This window comes from Cynara cardunculus, assembly GCF_001531365.2.
Source record: "Cynara cardunculus var. scolymus isolate 2C chromosome LG 11, CcrdV1, whole genome shotgun sequence".
Lineage (NCBI taxonomy): Eukaryota > Viridiplantae > Streptophyta > Magnoliopsida > Asterales > Asteraceae > Cynara > Cynara cardunculus.
Genome location: NC_037538.1, coordinates 9,820,616 through 9,840,167, shown reverse-complemented (window position 1 = coordinate 9,840,167; position 19,552 = coordinate 9,820,616). Strand labels below are relative to the sequence as shown.

The following is a 19,552-nucleotide window of genomic DNA, read 5'->3' as shown; positions in this document are numbered from 1 at the left end:
TTTCCCAGTGCAAAATCTCAAAAATATAGGGTTAGGGTTTCTGTTTACCCTCAAGAAATTTCTGCAGAAGCTTCATTCAATAATGGATAGACATAGAGGAGGAGGAGGAGATCGATATGGAAACAGTCCTAATGATTCTCACCCTTACAGACACCCTAGAGGTGGAGGTACACCATCGTCACGATCTTCAGATGATGTTACCATCAATCGTCACCGTGGAGGTTTCTCCGGAAATCGCCGTCCTTTTGACAATAGTCCACCTCGTTATCCTCTTAGTGGTGGCGGCGGCGGTGGAGGTTTTCGCCCGATGGAAGGGGAAGGTGGTTTCCGGCCTTTAGGTGTGCGTGGTGCTAGGGCTTACAACAATCCTTCTTCAGAGTTCGAGGTGCCTCTTTCAGGGCAGAAAAGGTTCAATTCTGATTACGAGGTGCCTATGTCGGGCCAGAAACGTCAATTCCCTTTTGTTGGCCGAGATGGAGGGTCTCCCCCAGGTAGCTTGTGTAGAGTTTACTAGTTGTTTCTCGAATTTGCATGTTAAAGGTACTATATTGACCCTAACGTTAGGAGTACTCGACTAAAATCATGATGTTTTTTGTTTAAAGATGTAATACAGTGATGGTCGTAGAAGTGCAAACTGTGGCTTTTTTGGGGAGGTGAACAGAGCAGTAGCTTTAGCTTCTCATGTCTAGATTTGCTTTTGAACCCTTATGTATTGATCTTTGAGGAATAGGCTGGTTGGATTTGCAGTACTTCAATTCATTTTTACGGTTAAGAATGGTTGGTGTATGATGATGAAAAATGCAGGGGAAACACTTCAACTGTTTGTTAATCTCTGAGCAATTACGGTTCAGAAGGCTGGGTTAACTCAACTCTAGAAAGGCTTAAATATTGGGATGAGTGTTGAAATTTACACTGTATAGATTCTCTTTGTATAGATTCTCTTTGTATAGATTCTCTTTGTATAGATTCTCTTTAGAGCGCTAAACAAGTGGATGTGACAAATAACAATTTTGAGTAAAACAACAAACAATAATGAATGTACTTTCGGTTATCTTAGTTTACTATTTCCTTGTTATTATGAATTTGAAATTGTGAAGTATTTGTGACTTGCCAGTTTTTTAAATCACATTTCTTGTATTTATTTTAGTTCTCCAGCTATATATTTTTTTCTCCTGAAAGCTTCCTGTGAGGCTGATACATTGTTTTACGTAGAGCGATTTGGTGGAGGCAATTTTGAGAACAGGAACTTTGATGGAGATAATTTTGACAAAAGACACATTGATGGAGGCAATTTTGACAAAAAGCATTCTGAAGGAGGCAGTTTTGCCAAGCTTTTTGTTGGCTCAGTTCCGAAGACGGCCACTGAAGAAGACGTAAGTTTTAGGTGTTTACACTTTAGACATGATACATTTTGTTTTCTGCTACTTCATTGGGCGTGTTGTAGAATTAAATTCTTTTTCTTCTTGTTTTTATTACATGTTGCAATCTAGCCTTGCTTATTCTGCTCTTCATCTACATGCTATATCTGCTCTGTTAGGCTGATTAAGTAGCTGTTGCCTTTTGTTTACATTTGGTCAAAATTTCAATTATGTTGATATATTGTACATACAATCTCAGATCCGACCTGCTTTTGAAGAACATGGGAATGTCGTTGAGGTTGCTTTGATCAAAGACAAGAGAACAGGGCAGCAACAAGGTACGTGCAACTGCATAATTATTTTTCTTTAATTTGATGTGTGCCAATATTTCTTTTCAGGTTCTTTGAGGGGCCGAGGGAAGCAAATGTAAACTTATATTTCTTCCCAGTTAGTTGTTTTGGCAATTTTCAGGCCTCTTGCTTATGGTTTGCAAGATCCTATCTGTCTAAGAAGAAGAAGATAAAACTAGACCATTAAATATCAGTAACTATAGCTGTTCGTTCATAGAAGATGTTGATGATGTTGCTTGGGGGCAGCCTTTATGTCATAATAACTGTGCAAGATCCTGTAGATTAGGTTTTTTGGTAATTTAAAAGCTAGGCTAATAATGTTGAAATGTGTAGAAGGAATTTTTCCATACTACAACCGGCATATACTGGTAAGTAGGTTATCTGTAGTGTGTGGATGGTGGCAATGTTGTATCTTTGAGATTTTCTGTTGCTCCTTTGCATATAGACCTGCAAAAAGTGATTTATAATTATAAATGCTTGTTAGTTGTGATCTTGGGAATGTGATGGTTATAAAGATGGGTTGCTACTGACATCTACTTTGTTGTTGGAATTATCTACTCGCTGTAGCATATTGTATGTCTTTTCAAATCATCTGAAGATTCCGGCCTTGTAGGTACAATATGAGTGAATTTATTAACCTATCAGTTCTCTTGGAATCAACAATGTGCTTTAATTCATTGAATGATTTATTCGAGGATATCTAGATTCTCTATAATGGGCTTGTTGTCTCGATGGTCACTATTTTATTTTTTGAATGCATGAGTTGATACTTCCAACTAGAGTATTGGTGTATTTCTTTGAATGTATGAGTTTTTCTTTCCTTTTTCTTTACAACAAATTATCCTTCCATAAAAGCTTCGGTTGCCTTTTTATAGTATTCCTTTGCATTTGAGGAGAAATGAACTGTTGTTGATGGCTTGTGGAGGGTTAGAATTTTTGAATGTTCCTGTCATTGGTATGGTTAACTTATTTCATGCAATGGACTTTTAGTGTTGCAGTTTGTGGCATTTTTCATTTCCGTTTGGTTGCTTTGTGTATGATCCTAATCGCGTTTTGATGGCTAATATATTTGTTGCATGATTTTGGCTTGTAAAACATGTTTGATTTATTTTCATCATTGGGTTACTGATGGTGGAGTGTGTGTATGGTTGAAATTTAGGTTTGATGGTTTGTTGTATCCAACTCATGCGACAATCTTATTTTTCTACATCCTAACAAGTTAATTATTTAATGTTGAATGTGCACATTTCATCTTGGTCTTGGTTGGTTTGAAGTGCATGAATGGTATAAACTTGTAACTGAAGGTCTAACTTTGCAAATTTTGAGGCCCAAGCATGCCCAAAAGTCAATGTTACTGGTTCTACGAGATCCCTCCTGGCCTCACCCTCTCTATGTATGGTTGTGATAATATGTGATGGTTTTTATATAGTTGTGACTTAAATCTATCAGCAGGTCATTTGTTTTTAAGAGTTCCTGAAGTCTAGTTGATGTGCTACCAACACCATTTCGTTTCGATGGGGTCAACATATATGTTGATCTCTGTGTTTCCATTTCATGTCATATTGCTGGTGGTGGATGACCTCATTGGCCCCATTAACAACATGCTTCGGGTGGTATATGAAACAGCTTTTGTATTTGGTTTTTTCTGCCATTCGTTTCAGTTTATCATTCATGAATATGAGTGATTTAGTAATGCCTACAGTTCGGTTGAACACGGCAAAGCTCGGAACTTTATGATGCTTGTAGAATGAGTTATTGGGAGACTGATTTTGTCCATCTTTTGATCAGTTTTGAGTTGCAAATGTTTCATAACTTTCATCCTACCACATGGAATGGCACCATAAGGACTGTTGAATCAACTCAACTGTCTGAAATGCAACCTTCACATGGGAACCTCATATCGAGCACTGCATCCAATCTTTGTCGATTTTTTCCTTTGCCATTGTTACTTTATGAACAAATGGGCAGGGATATTGCATCGAGTTCTGCTTTCTGGACATTGTTACCATTAATCTTGTTTGTGTTGGTTCATATAGTTATATCATTAATATTGTTTGTGTTGTTCATTCGTTGTTATACCATCCTGCATTTTATGTGTCATGTTCAAATTTCTTGTTTCTCTGTGGATGCAAATCAACTTATATGTGTTAACAAAAGTTATAAGTTAGAATGGATGGGTAGTTGAATAATCTTCTAGTATTCTTCCAAGGACAGCATTTGAATGGATGAAGTAGATTTACTGTTTTTGCATTTAGTTTGCAGCAAATGTAGTTAATTTTTATTATTTGTGAATGGATATTGGAACGATGGAGCTTATTGATGGATTACTAAGAATGAAAATTACTATGGCGCTCAGGCTATGGGATCTGGTTGTTGATGATTATTTGGTGACATTGGTCTCTGAATGAGTCTGCACTTTGTAATCCGGCAACATTTTAAAATATCGAACCCTCCACGCTTCAGTTGATTGAGTTTTGTGCCATCTTTAGATCATGCTTGACAAGTATTTTTACTCGATGCTGCATTTGTTGTATAGAGGTCTTTTGGGTTTAATAGATGTAAGTTCATGAGGGTGAATCTTGTTTGGTTCAAGATTTATGCTTACAGGTTGTGCCCTCAAGATATTGTAAAACTTCAGGGGATGATGACTACACTACATAGCATGGGTAAAAAGAAAAACATAAACAAAAAAATGAACAACAAAAAAAATATTGGTTTCCAATACGTTCTTTTTCCTTCTTGTAACATGTATTTTGCATGTTATTTGCTTGGTGGATTTCCTGAATTAGGTAGTACTATGCTCAAAGGCTGAAAGAATGTTAGACATGCTACTTTATTTGGTGAGAAAGATTGTGTATGTGCTAAAATTTCAGTGCAAGTGGTCATATGCTGGACGGTTGATTGGGGCAAGGTGTATTGATTGGTTGATCTCGATTAGTTATGTTTACGTCCCGCATTAGACTGCTTGTTCATCTATGTAGTAGCAGAATGTATTATTGTGAGGCCATAATTTTAATGTTTGTTTAGAGTTGCTTGGTGGTGTATTATTTTGGTGAAAGTCAGCCTTGCAGTCTATGCTGTTAATTGCGGTGCTATTGCGCTGCAATAGCGGATTGCGGACTAAGATAAACTTGCAGTGAAAATTGTGTTTCTGATATTAACAGTGCAATTGACCGATATTTGAGGTGAAATTGCGGACGGGTATTCCAATATTTTAGCTTGGGTCTCTTTAGAACTATGTTGACTCGGATGATGAATTGCTTGCTATTAGCTCGTTTATGAACACTTTTTTATTTTGTTTTGGAAACTTGTTTAAGTTGATGTTTTGATGTTGGAACTATATTTAATTAATGGATATGATATGTTTATGTATGCATACATATATATTATATATAATTCTAAGAAATATTATATGAACCTCTATTTTTCGACGCTATACCTCCATTATAACCGCTATTTCAAATATCGGTCCTAACCGCTATTTAATTCGAGTGATTGATTCATTGTTTTGTTAATGTCAATTGTACTTGAGGTTTAATTGAATCTTATTTAATCATGTTTCCTGGTTCATTTCCATTGAATGGTTGATTGCGTAGATTTTTTATAGTTGAAAGGAAGCTTTTGCTGATGTGTTTTTAACATGTATTAATGTATATAGGAAGGTTTTGGTGTTATTGGTGTTGAATATTGATGGTTGAGGTAGTTACAGATGTATGGATGTTAATTTGTATTTATCTCTGAAACAATGTTGATTGTATATGCTATTGTAACTGGTGGAATGCTTGATCTCTTTCCTTACGAATATTTGCTTCTAGAACATTTTGCTTCTGTCATCAAGCTGTGTTCTTAATATACCAGGACACACGCTGTTCGCTTCTGCAGGATGTTGCTTTATTAAATATGCTACATCAGAAGAGGCTGATAGGGCAATACGTGCCTTACACAATCAGTACACATTGCCAGGGGTTAGTGTTTTTCTGCTCTGATGCATGTTTTTATAAATCTTAGATATTTATATAAGTGCAAGATGCAATCATCTGTATTCTTTACAGGGAGTGGGTCCCATCCAGGTTAGGTATGCTGATGGTGAGCGTGAGCGCTTAGGTAAATTACTCCTTCAAAATTTTCTCCATGTAAGACCGAAAACACATTTGCATACATGCATATCTCGGAGTTTTCTGGACTAAGATCGGGACTCTTACTGATTAACATATACAACACAAGCATTGGGGATACAATGATGTATCTGTTATACTTCTTTGAAGATTCTTTTTGGAATTTGTATTGGCTATTCTATTTCTTAAAACCCCTGTAAATAATTCACACCGATAGCCGTGATGATTCTTGAATATAAAATGTGCTTGTTTAGCACCAGTGTCTTCATAAAAAGTGGGCATTCAGAAGAAGGGCCATAGAACCATCGATACAACCGGGCTGCATTTATTTTGCCTGAGGGGTTTATATGTGTGTGTGTCTATATATGTATATATATACCTTGTGATAATAAGTAACAGTAAAAACATGTTTATAAATCCTTGCTATATGGTGGTTCAGGTTGAAATATTGCATGTCAAATGTAAAGAAATATACTTATGTTACAGATGCATCTATACAAGTCATGTGCATGTTAACTTTATGCTTGATTCCTGGATAAGTCTTCGTTTGGCGATCTCTCACTTTTGCTGATTTATCTGTGTATGTAATTTTAGTTGTAAATGATTGATAAGTACAGTACATTGCTGTGTACTAATTAACTTATTGTAATTTGATAACTTCATTGGTATCTCTATTACTTAAATCTCGTGAATTGCCACATATATTTTGTTTGTTGTCTTTTGATTGAAATTTGATCCTGATGTTATTTTCTTCTGTGTTAGGTGCAGTGGAATACAAGCTGTTTGTTGGCTCGTTAAATAAACAAGCGACTGAGAAAGAAGTTGAAGAAGTAGGCCATAACATATTTATGCCTATTTTTTCCGAGCTTATGTTATTTTCTTGCTTCGTTTATCTTTTTGCTAATTATCTATCTATGCATGAGGATAATTAAAAAAAATGCTTTTCAGATTTTTTTGCCTTATGGTCGAGTTGAGGATGTCTATCTCATGCGCGACGAAATGAAGCAGAGTCGTGGTTTGTCCTGATTTCTCTGTTATTTTGGTGCATATTATTTTTACATTAAAGTTCTGTTCTAAGGCTAGTCTTGTTAAAATGTAAGACTTCTATAATATTGTTTTTGCACTCCACCACCCAATGAACATGGTCCCCTTTTGCATGTGAAGGTGCTGTGTTTCTCTAACCAAAGACCCCCCCCCCCCCAAAAAAAAATAAAAAAATAAAAAATAAATTATCCCTTGTGTACCAAGTTGGAAAAATTAGCTCAGAGCTATCTGAATGGAATATCGAGATTATATTTAAGTGGGAAAGGAAGGGGGGTAGATGTGTCAACTTCCTCTGTGTTAACAAACTTTTATTTGGATTAATTAAAATCTAAATCCATTAGAAACTACAGAATTGTTAAACCTACCAAGGGGTCATGGACATGAATATAATATTTTGATCTGTCCTATGTAAGATCGATTCAAGTTTCTCAATTACTCGACATTGTTTCTCTGGATTTCTCCCTTAAATCTTTACCTCAGTACCTGTACTAACATCTTCCTAGTGGTAAGATCACTTTCTAGTATGTTAAAGGCTTCTGGCTGAAGATAAGCATACAATCTCAAAACCAGTGTATGAGATTCACTTTCACCTTATAGATCATGAATCAGTCCTATCATACCTTTTATGTCTATATTTGAATGATTTGACAAAAATAAACTAATTAAATGAAATTTGAAGGAATAAATTAGAAACATACACATAGTTCCAAATATAATTCAAGTATGAAGGAATTATATTGTGATAATGTACCTTGAGATATCCTTTGTAGTTTATTAGGTGCATCTTCTTCAATATATTCTTACCGACTTATTATATGATATTATGCCTATTGTTTCAGTTGTAGTTGGTAATACTACCCTGCCATAAGAATGTGGATACATATGTAAGCGTTGAACACACTCTACAGAAGTATCTCACTGAACAGCTGTGATGCACTAAAGTAATGCATCTAGTGAGACTACCTCACAGATCCATGTACCTCTAACTATGTGTACCATGCACCGTACGTGTATTGTGAACCAATGAATTGCATGGATTAGGTTACACTAATCAACTAGTTCGTGTTAGTTTACTCTCTTGTTTTCATCCCAACTTTTTCATGTAATCGTATCAAGCACCACCGATCCACCCAAGTATGCACATCCATATGCTAGTCATCTGTCTTTATGTCCTTGATGCCCAACGTTTGCACCCATATATACCATCTAATGTCTTATGTCTCGTTTTCATCTTGTAGAATTTATCCTTAAGCTACAGTGTGAATTTTGAGTGTACAAGAGTTCTGATGTCTGTGGCTACTTCATTCATCCCCTATGTTATCTTATGGCACTCTTCATTAACTGTTGTATTAGAGCTGTAATATCTATCTCGAATGAGAGGAATATATTCCTCTTATATGCTTGCCACATTGTTCTCTTTCACCTCTATATTGATTCTCTTGAGTTTGCACTTCATTTACTGCTTCAATCTGATGTGAACTAAAAGCCTTTACTAAATACAAGGTGGTTCTTCTCTATCTTCTACATTGACGCCTGGTCCTGTCTCACTAGTTAACGTTCTATATCAAAAGAGAACATGCTACATGGTTTTGTACCTTGGATGTCTTTTGTGAGATCATTCATACCCAGAGCAAATAGATGTGGACCTACTGCATACCTGTTGTGTAATTCTAATGTACTCTAATTATGTGGGAGCATGGTCTATCTTATGTCAATGAGAAGTTAAGGCAATCATGCGTATTCATAACTGCATCAACAAACATAGTAGGAAATTTTTTCTTCCCAACAGCCTACCTTCTAGTTCCAGTTTTTTCAAATTAAAATTAAAAGTTAATACATATATGGCACTTTTTATGTAATGCCATGCATCAGCTTACTTTGATCCAACTTCTGGAAAGGTATAATTGTATAAGTTATTGTGTTCAACTGTTCTTCAGGCTTCCTCCAGATAAAATTGTTGGTAGATATCCAAAACAAGAAATATAACCACTTATTTATGATAGATGTGTTTATCTAAGACTTGTCAAACTACCTACATTATTAGAGTTTTACTTGCTGCGGTTCTACATCTACATAAGACCTATCAACGGGCTGGCCTCTAGTAGGTTTGGAAATAGTGAAATACAATTACCTTGTAACTTGCAAGCAACTTTAATGTTCTTATATCAAAATTTTCAACTTTTATCTATCAGATAAGACAGTGATTCAAACATAGCTTTCAATGAAGTTATAAAATTTACTTTGCCAATGATCTTGGTATGTCTGAAATTTCATTCTTGGTTTTGGACGGCGAGATATGTACTTTCTTGCACATCATTTGTTTCTAATTTACATGTCGGATAAGCTTATATTTTCACTTACCTCTAATATGCTTAATATTTTCCGAAGGATGTGGATTTGTTAAATTTTCAAATAGAGATGTGGCAATGGCGGCTATAAATGCTCTTAATGGAATGTACACAATGCGAGTAAGCATGTTTCTTATTTAGGTTATGATCATGGGTTTTGTTACTGCCATTGTTGATATTCATCCATTTACTATTTCTTTGTAAATGATAGGGTTGTGAACAACCATTGATTGTTCGATTTGCTGACCCTAAGAGACCCAGACCAGGAGAAACGAGGTGCTTTACGATCTATTTTATTATAAATATTTTTATTAACGTTAGTAACTTTTGTTATGGTTTTGGTATTGGTCTTTTTTATTCATTGATCTAGTTATTGGATCAAATTTTGCTAAAAACTGCATTCAGTTTTGCTTGTACGAGATCACCCTAACAATTAGTGTTGCAACATGCTAATGCACCTTGGTTTTGAGTTCTGATTAAAAGTTGAGGTTCAAATATATTTAGACAATGATGCTTCCGAATTACAAAATAATTATAACCTCTTCTCAAATTGCGTTTTCCACTTTCATGCCGGCATAAGACTTGGGCACAATTAAATATTTTCTTGTCTAAACTTTGCACTGCTATGTTAGGCTTAACATCGTAAAGAAAGAGACACATCGACACATAAGTTAATTGCAGCTCCACATATTCACTTTTCTGAAGGTTACTAAGAAAGATAAGGCTCAACATTACTTGTCATGAAACCATATTCGACTTTGGGACATTTTAATGGGTAAAAAGTAAACAGGGACATAAGAGACTATTTATGAAACCATTTTAACCTGATATGATCAGTTTAGTCCCTCGATCATAATCAATATTCAATGACTGAAAATTGGATAAATAACACCGACTCTTATGCTAGAGTTTGCTTTTCTTGAATAACTGTTAGTTTATAGTGTAAAGGTTAAGGTAAATTTCATAGTATTGGGAACCTTTGCATTTTTAATGTTTTACATGATCATTTCTTGGAGTATAAGATATGCATAAAGATTAAATGGATGGATAAGAAATAACACATAATCCAAATAATGTACAACCACATATAGAAGAATCTAATTTTGAAGTAGTAATTTGTGCCTTGATGATTCTGTGGGAGGTTTGTGAGCAACCAATGTGTTTTTTAGGGGGTAATTTCAAATGACATATTGGGGGAGTGGCAGATTGTAGATGTGTACCAAGGAGTTCATGGTGGTTTTGGAGTTGGTATGAAGAAGGAAGGAGGTTGTGCCCTCATGGATTCCACAACGGTTCATGACTCAAGAGTGTCAAACTCCTGCTTTAGAAAACACTAGAAGGGAAAATCGCACAATGCAGCGAGATAAATCTCGATTTTGATGTTTAGTTTTTATTCTGTCTCTATCGAAATAATACGATTTTATGTGGTTTTGAGAAAACAATAATGTTTTTATTTTTGAATGAAATACAAATTTGAAGATAGCATAAAAATTTGAAAAAAATAAATCGACGTTAGCATCAAATAAACTATTTATTAGTTCTTGTTTTTTTGGTGTAACCTCTTTAATTTAATTTTTATTATAATTTAATTTAGATTTAATAACAAATTAATTTATTTTTGGTTTAAAAATACAATTTTTTATAAAGATAATAATTAAAAATTCTGTTAGAACTCAATGATTATCTTAATTATATCATCGATTTTCTATATTTAAAATGGATGTTTATTCTGTATTTGATTATGTTTATCTGCAGTTAGTTACACGAATTTAAAAGTGGAGGTTTAATAAGTTGTACTTACGCAAAATTACTTGTAATCTTGAATTTTAAGTAATATGCATCAATAAACAGTACTTTGTATTAAAATTGGTTTTTAAGAGTTTTTGTCAAATGCTTTATAATATAGTATAGATGATGAGTACCTGGTCGCTTATAGGAATGAGGGTCATAGCACCCAAATTGATTACCTTCTTATGCATAGTTAGGATCGCTATCTGCAGGGTTTAAGGTGTTTCAACATCATTTGTTGGCAACGGACTTATTCATAAGGAGAGGTGAAGTGGAAGGTACGAGGGAGACAAGAACACAAATCTCATGGAAAAATCTAAAAAGGAAAACAATTCAGTAATTTACGGATAGTGTCGCTCGGGAGGTAGGGAATGGACAAGGGGAAGCGCCAAACATATGTGGAGTAGAGTGGCTTATGTTGTTAGGGCAGTGGCCGAGGGTACACTAGGGGTTCCGTAAGGGAGAACTAGGGACTTAAATGAGTCTAGGTGGAGTTGGTGTTATGTCTATTTCTCTGCTATAATTTTGGATGGATCTCCAAGGGGATCTAGGGGAGTGTTCCATGGTGTCGATGGCGGAATCGAAGGGAAATTAGTGAGAGATTGGAGCAGTGGAGTGTGGCTTTGGAAACACAAGGTTTGTGAATTGGTGGTTCTAAAGGTGCAATTTCAGTGGGGAGCAATAGGTACTCCAAAGGGATAGTTTCAAGTATTTAGGTTCCATGATTAAAAAAGAGGGAGAGGGAGAGGTCTAGGAAAGACACAACACATCAAATAAAGGTAGGGTGGCTAAAGTTGAGAGTTGCCATAGGGGTGCTGTGTAACAAGGAAGTCCCACTGAAACTGAAGGACATGTTACAGGGTGGCCATCAGACCAACTATGCTGTATGGGTCAGAATGTTGGGATACAAGGAAGGTCGTTAAGAGAAAGTTGGAAGTTGTGGAAATGAGGATACTTTGGTGGATTTGTGGTCAAACCATGTTAGGCAGGATTTTGAATGAGTTCTTTTTTGCGATGGACTTGGAAGTTTCCCGAGTTGCCCCAATAACGGATTAATTGAGAGAAGGGAGATCGCGATTGTTTGGGCACATTTGTAGGAGATCAATGGCGGCACAGGTAAAGAGAGTAGAAAGAGTGACAGTTGAAGGGGTGATGAGGAGTGGAAGGCTAAGAAGGACGTGAGATGAGCAATTGGGAATGGACATGGGACCCATAGGCATTTATGAGGACATGACATCTGATAGGAGTACATGGAGAAGGTGGACTAGGGTAGCATAATAGATGTGGGGTCTTGCTAGTGTGGTTGGGAAGAAGGGAGTTGGAGATGTTTGGAGGTAGAGGGCTGACAGTTTAGACTAGGGATATGTTTTGCCTTGCTTTGTGCGAGTTCTGCCTTACTTGCTCTATGTTGTTTGTCCTTTTGCCTTTTGAATGTTTTCAATGCACCTACATGATACTTTCTTATTTTTCCGATCTATGTTTATCATGTGTAAGTCTTTGCTCTTGCTACCTGTTTGCTTACACTTATGTACAAGCCTGGGATCTTCATGAAAACAAGCACTCAACCTTTTATTGCTCTCCTTCAACTGTGTCTGACAATTGATTCACCCTGACTTGTTTGACAGGCTTTCTATTTCCTATAGATATGATATCTTGTGTCTCTGAGTTTGATATTGGTTTCTCCAAAGTAGTTTGTATAGGCTTTGTTATTGCCGTTGAAGCTAATGTCAAGTGCCCTTGGGACAGATATTTGAGTAATTGAAGCTGCTTAACGCTTTGATAACCTTTGTCAAATTAAGCTGGTGCTACATAAATTCTTTAAATGAAGCATAGCAAAAAATATCAGATCACCTTCTTAGTTCGCTGTGAACCATTCTGTTCATTCTTCAACAGCATGGTCTTTTATTTATACTCTCCATGATTTGATATTTTTTTGTTTATTGGGGTTGCAGTGCTAAAACAGAACGTTTTTTTCTCTTGGTACCGTCCATCCAAGTCTTGAAATGTGTGAATTTTAAATTTTTGTCATTTCTATCATCTTTGTGGAAGAGTATACCATTGTATAATTGAAAAACTTCTCTTTTTTGCCTTTTAAATTATTGAAAATACGGAGCAGAATGGAATAAACTATAAAGCAACCACTTCTCCTCATAGAGAAGACGAGAGTAAAAAGAAGAATGCAACACTAGATAACTGTACCTCAGCTAATATGTCTGCAGATATTTTTCTTCATAACTATTTCCTTCACCAAATTATGTCGTTTATATTATTAATTTTCTATCTTCTTTTGCCAGGGGAGCTCCTGCATTTGGTGGTCCTGGGTTTGGTCCTCGGCTGCAGTCCCCTGGGATTAGGTACCCTTTTCCTATATCTTTATAGGGTACAACTTTTTTGGTTGATGAGGGACCACCTAGCGGTGGAAGCTTGGAATTAGCGTGTGATACAACTTGTCTGCTTCTTATACCATGCTAGCCTTACGTTTACTGTCTTCTTTTTTGACATTGCATACTTTACTTCCTCTGTGCTAACAAATGTTATTTCAGACCACCAAATCCTGGTGAGGCTATGCACGCTCCTATTCCTCCAAATGCATGGCATCCGATGAACCAGCAGGGCATGGTACCATCTTCTGATATTGGCATGCATGGTTTTGGCAGTCAAGCGGCTCCTAGATCTGCTGATGGGAAAGGGTCTTCAGCCCCAGTAAGTTGATTATTCATACATGACTTCTCTATATATGTAGACATATTAATCGACCTTTTAAGTTATTCAAGGACTATAATTTCTGAACCTAGAGGATAAATGAAAATCCTAAATCTATGTATTATGGTCTAATGTCATAGTAGTCCAGGTTTGTGTGATGTCTCACCATATATAACAGCACCAATTGCACAACACATAACAGGAAACAAGGCTATAACCATGGTACATATCCCTATAATGATCATTCTGTAAAATTTAGGTCTTTCAATGAAAGAAATGCATTTACATTGTTTGGATCATTTTTTGGCCTTCCATTTTGTTTTTCTAAAGCTTCGTGCGACTTATATGAAACTGGTAATATAATACAAAGAAGCCAAGATGTTTGGTACTTCTGCAACTATTAGCAGATTATGTATTCTTCATTCCACTCTTGAATCTTGATTGATGCTGGTTTTTACATCTATTCATGAGAATTTCAATTGATCTGATCTTCTTCACTTACTTTTTACAGCTTCAATAATAATCAGCGAGCTAGCAAAATGTTTTTATTTGTGTTGGTAATACAATGGTTTATTTGTTTTCACATATTAGAATTTATTTTACTTGCATCACCTAGTTTAATGAATATAAACAACTATATGGAGGCATAAGCCATGTTTTGCTGAATAAACCATTATTGTTGTTTTTTTAACATTGAAGTAGTAGAATAGATCTGTTATGACTGAATTTGATTCACCTCATACTATATTTAAACTGCATGTTTTTGACATTTCTGCTTGGAAACGGGTGTTTGCCACGTGCCATGGCTCATTTTGAGGTTGACTCCATGGTTGCACTATGCAATGTGATTTGCTAAGATTCAATTTCAACTCTATTAAAAACAATGCAAATGTTCATTAATGTTTATTACTGCTTCTATAATCTTCTGTGAAACATAAAATCTAAATTCCTACTCTATAGGCCAAAAAACATAATCATGTTCGCATACAGTATTGGTGGATATTGCTTTAGAAGTCGGAAAGATTAACCGAGGACTTATTTTGCTGACTATTAGGTTTTTTGGGATCTCTTCTAAATATATGCTTGAAAGTATATCAATTATTACCGAGGGATCCCTGAATCCAATATAATCCCCCCGTTGTCATGTAGATCGAGAAATGTCCCGAGTTTCTAGTTTGTATGATCGTCATATTATACTGTTCCACTCTAGAAAAATCACCATAACGTTGGAATTTGTTTCATCTTTCATTGCACTGTGCTACTTATCTTTCCTGCTTATTATCTTTGATAATTTGTCAGGGTGGTACCCATGGTGGCCTTGGTGCCTCTTCTGATAATCTGTTTCCTGGACCTGCTGTTCCATCCACGTCAACACATCAGGTATGCACACATCTGGGCCTCATGTTGTTTTCTAGTTGATGTGGTAGAAAGTAGAAACACAGCTTGGTAATTGTTTTTGCCATGAACTATTTACAGAGCTTTAATTCATCTTTGCCTCAACTCTCATCTGGTGGCCATTTGTCACCCTTAAAGAAGCCAAATCAGTCACCACAGGACTACCCTTCGTCTATGCAGCTACAGCTGCAGACACCTGCAACTTTCTCGCAGGCTCCAGCATCTAGTACTGTAAGGCCACCTGGGCAACTACAAGCACCCAACTCTGCTAGTCAAGCTTCCTTCAGTCAAGGGTTTCCATCGCAGCCTATGCTTGGTTTCAATGGGATGTTACCCCTTCAGCAAGCACAAGTCCAAGCTGGTGTCTCATCAACAACAACACCATCTCTTTCTAATAACAACTTACCACCCCATGTTCTCACCGCAATGATGAATCAGTATCAACTGCCAGGGCAGCAGCAAATGCTTCAGCCTGTGCAGCAATCAGCCTCTCCGCTGGCTCAAATGTTGTCTCAGCAAAAACAAACTTTACAGGCAAGCTATCAATCATCTCAGCAAGCATTCTCTCAGCTTCAACAACAATTGCAGCTTATGCAACCATCAAATCCGAATTTGACACCACAACAGAATCTCCAAGGTGCAAGATTGCAGGTATCTAAATTTTAAATTAGAACATGCCTTGTATATTTTTTGCACCTTTTCATATCAATAAATTGTGTGATGTGTGAAATTGCTGTGGAAGTTGCAGCACTGATCTGTTTAATTCATTTTAGAATTCATCTTTCCGTGCAAGGGTTATTAGCACGAGAAGTTGGTGTCCAGGGCGTGCTATTGATCTTTTTAACATGCATGTCTGCAGCTGTATTCTGTTCCCTAGATGTATGGTTTTTGCATAGAGTTTGGTTGCACTTGGTTTATACCACATCTTCCTAGCTGCTTTTGTCCCTTTCTGTTCTAGTTGTAGCTTGGAAAGTTGTGGAGCATGATCATAATTTCTTCTAAGATACCTAGAAATAGCGTTGACCTTGCATCCCTAAAAGGACATTATATCTGGCTATTGTTCGAATGTTGAGGATCAGTACCATAAGTGGGAAGTGGATGCATAGCTGTTAAAAGTGGTTCTGAGGCTCATAAGGCTCAAGGTCTTGGGATTTTTTGAGTCTAGGCTAGGCATATTCACGAGGCTCACTGAGGCATTGCATCTTGTGGGCCTAGGCATGCCTTATAAAGAGTTATTAAATACCTAGTCAAACCCTAATATTAAACAAGTTCTCTCATCTTCTCGTCTCCTAGACTTCTTTAAAAAAGTCATTAAATAGATGAAATGAGTCGAACCCTAAATAACCAGTCCTTCGAACTTCAAGCCGCCTCTGTAAATACCCAGACCTTATAACTTCTCCCTCACGGATCAAGCATTAAACCCTTCTCCCTTCTGCCTCTGTCGAAGTACTGATGGTTGCTGCATTTGGAGGCTTGTACTTGCTGCATATTTGAGTTGTGTGTAACTGTGTGTATATATATCTTTATTGATAAGATGCGCTTCGCATTCCTGAGGCCTGCTCCCCATGCCTAGACCCTGGAACTTCTTTGCTCCTTGGGTCTTTTAACAACTTTGGGTGTTAGATCACTTACAACTGAAATTAAATATCTGGGAAAAAACAACGTTGGGAACCTTTCTGCTGCCAAAGCCATTCTCGCTCTAGAAGGGTAGCTGGTAGCATCAACACATTTACTTTTTATACACGGTGTTGATCCATCGAGTCTAATTCCTGGACCTGCAGCTTTTATACTACTGTTTCTAACCTGACCTCAGAATTGTATTGTGAATCTTAGGATGCATTGACACAACAATGTTGGCCTTGTTTTCAAAAGTTTCTCATGGTGCTGAGACTTCTTTTTACTCTCTTCCTTTTCAGCAGTCTACATGGGGCGGTAGCTTACCCCAGACATCAGCCACTTCTGGTGCTTCAGCTGTAAAACCCTTGACGGATTCACTTCCTGCTGCATCTGCTGCTTCAGTTGCCTCAGCCATGTCATCTGCTGGAGGTTCCTTGAAATGTAATTGGACCGAGCACACCTCTCCTGATGGATATAAGTACTACTACAACAGCACAACTGGCGAAAGCAAAGTAAAATTTTGTTACTCTTTGCATTCTTTTGTTTTTCCTGTTTTATGGTGATCTTGAAATTGAAGGTAAATATTTCTGAAATGCTCATTACAGTGGGAGAAACCAGAGGAATTGGCTCTATATGAACTACAACAGAAGCCTCAAGAACAACAGCAGCAGCAAAAGCAACAACAAACGGCGACCGTACAGCAGCCTCAGAGTCAATCCCACAGTCAAGGTCTTCCAAATCAGCAAACTCAGATTCCCCAACTTCAGCTTCAAAGTCACCTTCAAACACAGATGCAAGTGCAGGGTCGACATCCTCAACAGTTGCAGCATGCCCCTCAGTCATCAGCGGTACATTCTCATTTTATTAACGGTGTTATTTATTGTTTAATCTTTCTATACTGTTGTAGAAGAATTTACATGAGGGGTACTTAAATCACAACTACCCCAGGATTTACCATTATCCATAGAGTACCACACTTAGTATCTATGTAAAATTTTCTTTTGACCAACATGGTGTGGAAAATATTCTCTTTGTGATATTTCACTATTTTTTGGGTTATTTGATGATCTTATTTTTATGTCAATTTTTGTTCCAGTATCAAAATGCTGGCGTTGCAGGTCATCAAAATATTCAGGTATTCATCCCCATTTATTCCTTCTAATATCATTATATCTGTTTCCATCCAATCAAAGACGGCGAARCGCCTCTAATCTAAAGGCCAAAGAGTGCTCTTTTCGCTACTACGCATCCTTACTCATAGTACAGTGCAAGTTAGATTTGGGTATAGCAGGACTTGAACCTGTGACCATTAGGTTAAAAGCCCAATGCTCTACCAACTGTTCCATGTAGATGCGTATGCTTAATGGCTATTCGGTTGATGGGACGCCTTACAGCTGCAGTGTATCATCAAGAATCAAATTCTCTTTTTGTTACTGGACAAGTATAAATTGTGCATGCTTAAGATTTTTAAATTTAGATTGAAGGACAGGTATCATCAAAACACTTCATCTTCAACAGTCAAACATGTAGCTAAAATTTTGAACCATTAGCGGCCGAGTTTGTCGAAGTACTGAAAGAAGTATTCCAAGTAGAGAAAATAACAAAAAGTATAAGCAGCAGAAGGGAACATACCGTACAATAAAATACCTAGACTTGAAGTCTAACCATATTAGGGTTCTTGCCGGGTATCTCGTAAAATCTAAATATGAAGTAGGTTGGTAAAGCTTGCTTTTGGCATATTATAATGCCTACTGAGCTTGCTTAATCTTTAATTTTTGGCTTTCTGCACTACAGGGCTTTGGCTATGCACAATTGCCGGTGGGTGGTGGTGGTTCTATGAATGATTCTTCACGCTTTCAGCAGGTAATATTACCGATTCTTCATGACCAAAGCTTTTTGTTTGGAATTCTATTTACGTAAAGTCTGTATTTCTCCGTTACAGGGGATGCAGGGAGCACAGGACTGGATGTGGAAGAATAAAACAGCAGGTTTCGTTATTTTCTGGTCTATACTCGCAAATATTCATCTTTCAAAAAGTGTCCCATTTTGTGGGTTTTGCTTACTGTTCCAGTTGCAATTGCAGGTCCAGGCAGCTGAGAATTTCGTTATTCATTTGGCAAAAGAAGGGTTTGTAACATAAAAAAATATATCAGGGGTCTGTTTTGTTTTAGTTTACTTTGTTATGGATATGTTAGTAGAGTATTTGACAGCTAAATCCAAGTTATGGTGTGTAGTATTAGTATCTACCATGATTTTCCCCTTCTAAATTTTGCCACAACATACTTCTCAAATACTCTTAGAAGAGGCCTTCAGACCATACATGGTATAATTGTTTCTTCTTTACTAGTTAAGGATCATTCCTTTTACTTGTTTCCGGATTATGTTGACGTCGTCCTAAAAACAGGGACCTTATCGGTTATAAAAACACCGGATTATGTTTCTACGGGTCGAACCGACTTATTACCCATGGTCTGAGACGAGTAGGACTCAACAAGGTGTTCCATACAATAACTTTTTACCTGTAGTTACCTAAGAAAAGTTTGAACGGGTTGTAATTGGGACCAATTACGACTTGACAAGTTAAAACTTGACCAACATTGACAACATCTCATAAATCATACGTACATAAACAATTATATATTTTGGGTCAAGATAATTTATTTAAAAATAAATATCCTTAAGTTGTTAACGTTATGAAGCATTAATTAATAATTTAGAAAAAAACATCAATTCCTTCATAAGTGGAATTTCTGTCAAAATAAAAAGGGATGATGGCTTAAAATTTTGTTCCCGAAATTATTAAAAGTATCTATTGTTCTGGAAGGCATACAAAA

The 19,552-nt window shown here is 36.6% G+C and overlaps 1 protein-coding gene across 4 annotated transcripts; it reads left to right on the top strand.

Moving 5' to 3' along the window:
• Positions 1-19,065, top strand: LOC112520826 (flowering time control protein FCA). Of its 4 annotated transcripts, none has more exons than XM_025129430.1 (19): positions 1-491; positions 1,213-1,373; positions 1,618-1,696; positions 5,591-5,673; positions 5,761-5,812; positions 6,586-6,653; positions 6,772-6,838; positions 9,256-9,335; positions 9,427-9,491; positions 13,298-13,357; positions 13,547-13,706; positions 15,006-15,086; positions 15,183-15,752; positions 17,018-17,230; positions 17,324-17,566; positions 17,815-17,853; positions 18,513-18,581; positions 18,661-18,706; positions 18,802-19,065. In XM_025129430.1, the coding sequence occupies exons 1-19, from the start codon at positions 83-85 to the stop codon at positions 18,813-18,815; spliced, it is 2,559 nt and encodes an 852-aa protein (XP_024985198.1). In that variant the 5' UTR covers positions 1-82; the 3' UTR covers positions 18,816-19,065. The 4 variants fall into 4 exon arrangements, with proteins under 4 accessions (XP_024985198.1, XP_024985197.1, XP_024985195.1 ...); XM_025129429.1 differs by having other exon boundaries at positions 5,567-5,673; positions 6,592-6,653; XM_025129427.1 differs by having other exon boundaries at positions 5,567-5,673; positions 17,021-17,230.
• Positions 19,066-19,552: the final 487 nt, after the last annotated feature.